This window comes from Mya arenaria, chromosome 17, assembly GCF_026914265.1.
Source record: "Mya arenaria isolate MELC-2E11 chromosome 17, ASM2691426v1".
Taxonomy (NCBI): Eukaryota; Metazoa; Mollusca; class Bivalvia; order Myida; family Myidae; genus Mya; species Mya arenaria.
Window position 1 is genome coordinate 1,184,463 of NC_069138.1, and position 8,038 is coordinate 1,192,500.

The window sequence follows — 8,038 nt, forward strand, 5'->3', positions numbered from 1 at the left end:
AGTTATTTATTTTTTCTTCAAACGTTTCTTTACAGACGTAAGAAACCGTTTCGCTAGGACGAACAAACCTCGTACTGATTCTATTACAAGTATTATCTCAATCAATATATGTAATAGATTATAAGTATCTTCCATGGCCAAGAGTGCAAGATATGTTCAATCCGACCCGTGCGTAGGGTGTTTAGCGGAAACGAGGTTTACCGAGTTTCCGCAAAACAACATGCGCGAGGGTCGGGATGAACCTATCTTACACGAGCGGCTATGGTAGATGCTTTTTCTCCCACCTCAGTTAAACATATTTCAGTAAAACTGTATTTTTTTGCTGCAAATCTTTTGTGTTTAGTGAAAATAATTGCGTATTGATATGCGATAGCACGTGGTTGTCATGAATATGCGCGCAGTGATCTAGTAAATGTTAATAGTCAAATCGGTCTTTTTAAAAAAAATATATGGAGAATGAAGCATTATTTATTGAATGGTGCGTGAAAACTGTTTTATGGTGACATTTGAAGCGAGAAATAATTAATTAGCGTTCTAAATATTACCATAAGACAAGATTTCCTTGATGCAACAGACTTCAACAAGAGAGGTAATTACAATGTGTTGACAATGAAAAAAGAGTTCATTCCGGGCATTTTATCTTCGCCCGTGGGCAAGATAAGAATATCTAACATGATTAAATTATTGGATCTACTTATTTGAGGTGGGAGAAAGCTGCATCTGACTTGTACGACGTATAAGGAAAAAAAGACTAAAATTATGACGGGAATGTATATTCAATATTTATATATATATATATATATATATATATATATATATATATATATATATATATATATATATATATATAATTGGTATGTTTATCAAGAATTGTTAGGTACAATACAAATTAAACCCAAACACTTTTGAGTAGCACCAAAATGTGACCAATAAGTGCCTGTCATTACCAAAGAATATATAATGTAAGAAAAAATCCTCGTGTAAAGTTCACATTTACGTTGATCCTATTGGCAGACGCATGGGCCTGGTCACTAAAGAACTTTAACTTGTTTATTTAACATGGATGAATTACTAAGTACTTAACACAATGAGAATCTAGTAATGATACTATTATGTCATCATGTTTAACAAGATAGACTGACGATATATTGAGAGACGCGCAAATGGAAGAACAAATTACCAAAGTCGGCCTTTATCAATGAATTTGTTTCCTACCTTTCTGTTTTGGCCTCTTGTTGTCGATGCGAAAAACAGAGTCTACCTATCGGGTGAAAGTGAAAATGAAATACTTAAAATCACATATTTAAATACCTTTAGTGTCGTATGCAAGTGTAACTAAAACTTTGCTTATTCGTGGAAATAATGCAATATAGCTGTGTACATTTCAGTACGAAATTGCAATTTGAGAGCAATAGCTTTGTACTTGTTTATGCGTTCTTTAAGGAAAAAGGTAAAACGTTAATCGTCGATGGAATTACTTAAAATGAACAAAACATACAACAATATTGTTATTTTTTTAACTAAGACGTTGAGCAATTTGAGTTCCATATGCGGCTGTTTCGGTCATGGACGGTGTAAACCGGTTTACACAAAATAGTTTGTGCATCCAATCTTTGCAAGTGCAGGTATGTGTCCATTCATTTTGTGTTATTACTTGCCCACACCAGGTTTAACTGGCAAGGTAGGTAAAAGGCATGTGTCCAAACATTTTGCATTATTACTTGACAACATCGGGTTAAACTGCCAAGAAGTAAACACGGTTTATTATACCTTCTTATTACTCATATGAATGTCTATAATTACGAAATTTATATCCAAACCAATTTCACCATCACAGACCGATACTAACGCATTCGATTTATACCTTTCCGTTTGTAACACAATAGTCCAACGAAAACAAATAGACATAACCCAAGACTCCAACCGACGCCTGGCAGAATAGCAAGTAGATAAACATTCGAGCCCTCGTTGCTGGTTTGTATTGTTGCCGAAACAGTTGTTACTGTTTCTGTTGTCGAAACAGTTGTTACTGTTTCTGTTGCCGAAACAGTTGTTACTGTCGAAACATTGCTGGTTGGCTCATCTGCAGACAATATGAATATATAAAGTATTAGTTTAAATAACAGCATTATACTTGTTGAAAATAAGTATGCTTCCAGACATATTAAAAGCTTTACTTAAGGTTACAACAACTAATAAATAAAAATACAAAAAAAAATACAGGGACATGCTCAGTCAAAACAAATTCAAAAATAAACCATGTTTAGGGGCACACGACAAGGGCCTTAATGACAGTGAACTAAAGACACAAACATATAAACACCTTACCAAGACCACAAACGGATCATACACTCACAAAAATAAATAAACCGATAAATGGGGATATTATCGCCTTGGACCTGAGTTAACTGGAACAAGAGTCTACTTGGGACTTAAACTAGTTCGTATGGCCATAACCTCACACTTGCCCCAACATTTCTCAATAATTATTAAATAAATTACATAAGCCTCATCAAGCACTTGAAATCAAGGAAGAATAAATAAACAATAACATATAAACTGATTAATTAATTCATTAATTATTTAAAGTATTGAACGACAGGATACAAGCACCACTCATAAACGATTGAATCAATTGGGCAATAAAGTCATTTAAAGACAACTATCTGACATAGTTTATCTTAACAAAGTTTAAAATTATTTCTTCATTTAGTCTAATTGTGAAAGTAGAAAATAAAATAAAACAATAAATATATATATATGCCGTGTAATATCCTTCGAGATATAAAAACGAGATAAAGCGAAAAGTATACGAAACGTCTCTTATATAATTCTGAAGCAGTTTTGGCAGCCAAAAACGGTCCTAAAGAAAACTTTCAATCATGAAGAAAACAATAAGCGGACACCAACGCTCACCTTAGTCGAACAAGGTGTTGTGGACAATATTATAACATCGAACAAAGGTGTTTGAAGCTAAAATCAATTGAAGCTAAAAACAAATAATAGCTATGCTTCAGAGTAAGAAAATAAGATCATCACTAACAAAAATGGTATAAATGATGTATATGTCAATTGAGGTTTTCAGTCCATAAGTCAGTTATTAAGCCAAAATGCCCATTAATAGGCCAGACAATACTTGTATAAAGTCTAAACATGATCTTTAGCAATGAGTACTCACTGCAACCCGTGCCCTCGTCTGTTCCATCCAAACAGTCCCGTATCCCATTACATACGTGACTCTTGTCAATACAGATACCGTTTAAACATTGGAACTGGTGATCAGCACACGTGATCCATAAACACGTGACCGCAGAGATGTCAGTTACGTATTTCAAGCACGTAAAACCTCTACACAGCTGCCCCTGTGTCAAGCATGATCCGTCAAAACATCGGATCATGGAGCGGCCACAGCGCCTTTTTACTGAAAATGCCACATCAAAGTTTATCACTTATGTCATTCAAAATTATGACATTTCTTGGTCAAGCTGTCAAAACTACATGTTTATGTCATTTTAACAAATAATAATTTTTCATAATCCGAAACAATAAACATTACACAGAACACACATCTTTTTACAACTCGTTTCCATATCACATACCTCAATTGCATATTTCAATATCAACTATCCACTTCATTCTCTCCAAACCATTTGTTCGTATATTACATATCCACGATATCCCCTAAACTCAATGATTCTATAGCACATATCAACTACATCCCCTCCAAATACCATGTTCCTATATCAAATATCCACAACATCCCTTCCCAACCCCATGTTCCTATATCACATATCCACAGCATCCCCTTCCAACCCTATCTTCCTATATCACATATCCACAACCACCCTTCCAACCCCATTTTCATACATCACATATCCACAACATCCCCTTTCAACCCCATGTTCCTATATCACATATCCACAACCACCACTTCCAACCTAATGTTCCTATATCACATATTCATAACATCCCCTCCCAACCCCATATTCACATACCATGTATCCACTACATCATTTCCCAACCCCATGAACATTCATCTCATATACCCCATGTTCCTATATCACATATCCGTTATATCCTCTCCCAACCTCCCAAACCCATAATCACATATACTCTACCTCCCCTTCCAAACCCATGATCCCATATCCTCTACCTCCCCTTCCAAACCCATGGTTACATTTCCACTACCAACCCTACCAAACTCATGATCCCATACCCAATACCTCCCCTTCCAAACCTTTGTTCACATATCCTCTACCTCCACTTCAAAACCCATTATCACATATCCTCTACCTCCACTTCCAAACGCATGATCCAAAATCCTCTACCTCGACTTTCAAACCCATGATCACATATCCTCTTTCTCCTCTTCCAAACCAATGACCACATATACTCTACCTCCCTTCTCAAACCCATGATCCCATATCCTCTACCTCCCCTATCAAACCCATGATCACATATCCTCTACCTCCCCTCGCAAACCCATGATTCCATATCCTCAACTACTGCTTCCAATCCCATGAGCCAATATCCTCAACATCCCCTCGCAAACCGATTCCATATCATCTTCCATTCCTTCCAAAGCGATGATCCCATATCCTCTACCCCCACGTTCAAACCCATTATCCCACATCCTCTACCTCCCCTTCCAAACCCAAACCCTTGATCCCATATCCTCTACCTCCCCTTTCAAACCCATTATTACAAATCCGCTATCACCCTTCCAAACCATGATCACATATGCTACATCCCCTCCCATACCCATGATCCCATATCAGCTACCACACCTTGCAAACCCATGATCAAATGTCCTCTACCTCCCCTCTCAAAGCCATAATCACATATCCTCTATCCCCCCTTCCAATCCCATGATCACATATACCTCTACCATACCATCTACCTCTCCTTCCAAACCTATTCTCCCATATCCTCTGCCTCCCCTTCCAAACCCATGATCACATATCCTCTACCTCCCCTTCCAAACCAATTATCCCATATCCTCTACCTCCCATTCCAATCCCGTGATCCCATATTCTCTACCTCCCCTTCCAAACCAATTATCCCATATCATCTACCTCCCCATCCAAACCCATGATCACATGTTCTCTACCTCCCCTCTCAAAGCCATGATCACATATCCTCTATCCCCCCATCCAATATCATGATCACATATTCTCTACCTCCCTTCCAAACCCATTCTCCCATATCCTCTACCTCCCCTTCCAAACCCATGTTCACATATCCTCTATCTCCCCTTCCAAACCAAATTTTCCCATATCCTCTACCTCCCATTTCAATCCCGTGATCCCATATTCTCTACCTCCCATTGCAAACCCATTCTCCCATAACCCCTACCCCCGCATCCAAACCCATGATCCCCAATCCTCTACCTCCCCTTCCAAACCCATTCCTCCATATCCTCTACCACTCCATCAAATTCCATGATCACTTATAAGCTACCTCCCCTTTCAAACCTATGATCACATATCCTCTACCTACCTTTCCATACCCATGATTCCATATCCTCTACCTCCCATTCCAAACCAATTTTCCCATATCCTCTTTCACTCCTTCCAATCCGATAATTCCATATCTCCTACTTCCCCTTCCAAACCCATGATCACATATCCTCTACCACCACTTTTAAACTGATAATCCCATATCCTCTACCTTCCCTTCCAATCCCATGATTACATATCATCTACCTCCCATTCAAAACCCATGATCACAAATCCTCTGCCTCCCATACCAAACCCATTATCCCATATCCCTTACCTCCCCTTCTAAACCAATGATTCTTTATCCTACACCTCCCCTTTTAAACCTTTGATTCCATATCCTCTACCTCCACTACCAATCTTATAATCATATATCTTCTACCTCCCCTTTAAAACCCTTAATCATATATCCTCAACCTCCCCTTCCGATTCCATGATATGATATTCTCGACCTCCCCTCTCAAACCCATGATCCCATATCCTCTACCTCACCTTCCAATTCCATGATCCAATTCCATGATCCCACATACTCTACCTCCCCTCACAAACCCATGATCCCACATCTTTAACATACTCTTTCACACCCATGATCCCATATCCTCTATCTCCCCTCTCAAACCCATGATCCCATATCCTCTTCCTCCCCTCTCAAAACATGATCCCATATCCTCTACCTCCCCTTCCAAACCTATGATCCCATATCCTCTTCCTCCCCTTCCAAACCCATGATCCCTTATCATCTACCTCCCCTCTCAACCCGTGATCTCATATCCACTATCTCCCCTTTCAAACCCATCATCCCATATCCTCTACCTCCCCTCTCAAACAATGATCCAATACCCTCTACCTCCCCTCTCAAACCCATGATCCCATATCCTCTACCTCCCCTCTCAAACCCATGATCCCATATCCTCTACCTCCCCTCTCAAACCCATTATCCAATATCCTCCACCTCCCCTCTCAAACACATGATCACATATCCTCTACCTCCAGTTTCAAACCCATGATCAAATATTCTCTACCACCCCTCTCAAACCCATGATCCCATATCCTCTACCTCCTCTCTCAAACTATGATCTCATAACCTCTACCTCCCCTTCCAAACCCATGAACCCATATCCTTTACCAACCCTACCAAACCCATGATCCAATATCCTTTACCTACCTATGATTACATATTCACTATCACACTTCCCAACCCCTGATCACATATTCCTACCAACCCTACCAAACCCATGATCCATTATCCTTTACCTCCCTTCCAAACCCATGAATACATATTCACTACCACCCTTCCAATCCCATGATTATATATTCGCTACCACACCCTCCAAACCCATGATCATGTTTATAGATCACCTCCTTCTAAACCCATGTTCACTGATTTCATATCCTCCACATTCCTTTCCAACCGCATGTTCCCATATAACATATTCACTATATCCCCTTCCAACCCTATATTCACATTTTACATATTCACTACTTTACCTCTAAACCACTTATCAAAAATCGACTACATCACCAATCAACCCTATTTTAACGTATCACATACCACATCCTTGGGGCTCGTCACTCATATCGCCACAATCATCATCTGTGTCACAGTAAAACGCCATTTGAACACATTTTAAATTTCCACATTTGAACTCTTCCTGTTCGCAAGTTTTTGACTCTGAAATTTACGCAACAAATTACAGTTAAATCTCATGTAACAGTAAATCTCCGCCTAAACAAACTGGAAATTAACAAGCGCTTGTCTTTGTTTTACCAATTTTGACATCCTGTAAGTGGGAAAAGTGAAGTCATAGTTTTCTGTGACTTAAATTATAATGGAGGCGTGTATTGTGAAATGTGTTCTTCGTCACATAATTCTGTTAAGGTAGTTTGAAAAAACTTTTTAATAAATAAAATCTTGATATATTGATGCTGTCAACGGATAAATCAAATATGAGTAGTGTATGGTAATTACTTTAACATTTAATAAGTAATGGCCCAAGGTATATTTTATTGACAAATGTTGTAGGTATTGCATGCCATCATTGAAAATAAAGGCGACTCCAAAGATAAAACAATACCACTTTTCTTTGAAATATAAAGTAATTGGTGATAAGAATAACAGCCGTAGATGCAAACTAACTACATCCATTCAATTTCAACATTGAAGCTAGAGCTATCAGGAATATTAGAATTATTCATACACATCATGACACAAGATATTTCATAATTAACTAAGGCTTGTATTGAACTAAATTCATAATAGACGGTTCACGATAATATCGTTTTTGCCACAGCAACAATCTAAAATCTTGAAGAAAGCAAAGTTTTTAAATTCTAATTTATTGAAATAGCAAAGGAATAAACCTCAAAATTCTTGAAAAAGCAAAGGTGTTAAACTCTAAATATTGATTTATCAAAGGTGTTAAACTCTAAAATCTTAAAAAAGCAAATGGCTAAACTCTAAAATCTTGAAATAGCAAAGGTGTTAAATTCTAAAATCTTGAAATGGCAAAGGTGTTAAACTCTTTAATCTTGAAATAGCA

The 8,038-nt window shown here is 37.9% G+C and overlaps 1 protein-coding gene across 1 annotated transcript in view; it reads right to left on the bottom strand.

Annotated features, from left to right (window-relative positions):
• Positions 1 to 1,158: 1,158 nt before the first annotated feature.
• Positions 1,159 to 8,038, bottom strand: part of LOC128224050 (low-density lipoprotein receptor-related protein 8-like) — a 9,385-nt gene continuing 2,505 nt past the window's right edge. Inside the window, exons 2-5 of the mRNA XM_052933681.1 lie at positions 7,051 to 7,170; positions 3,179 to 3,421; positions 1,865 to 2,083; positions 1,159 to 1,261 (exon numbers count right to left, since the gene is read on the bottom strand). Of these exons, the coding sequence (XP_052789641.1) occupies positions 1,212 to 1,261; positions 1,865 to 2,083; positions 3,179 to 3,421; positions 7,051 to 7,170 (632 nt within the window). The 3' untranslated portion in view covers positions 1,159 to 1,211. The remainder of the gene's footprint in view (positions 1,262 to 1,864; positions 2,084 to 3,178; positions 3,422 to 7,050; positions 7,171 to 8,038) is intronic.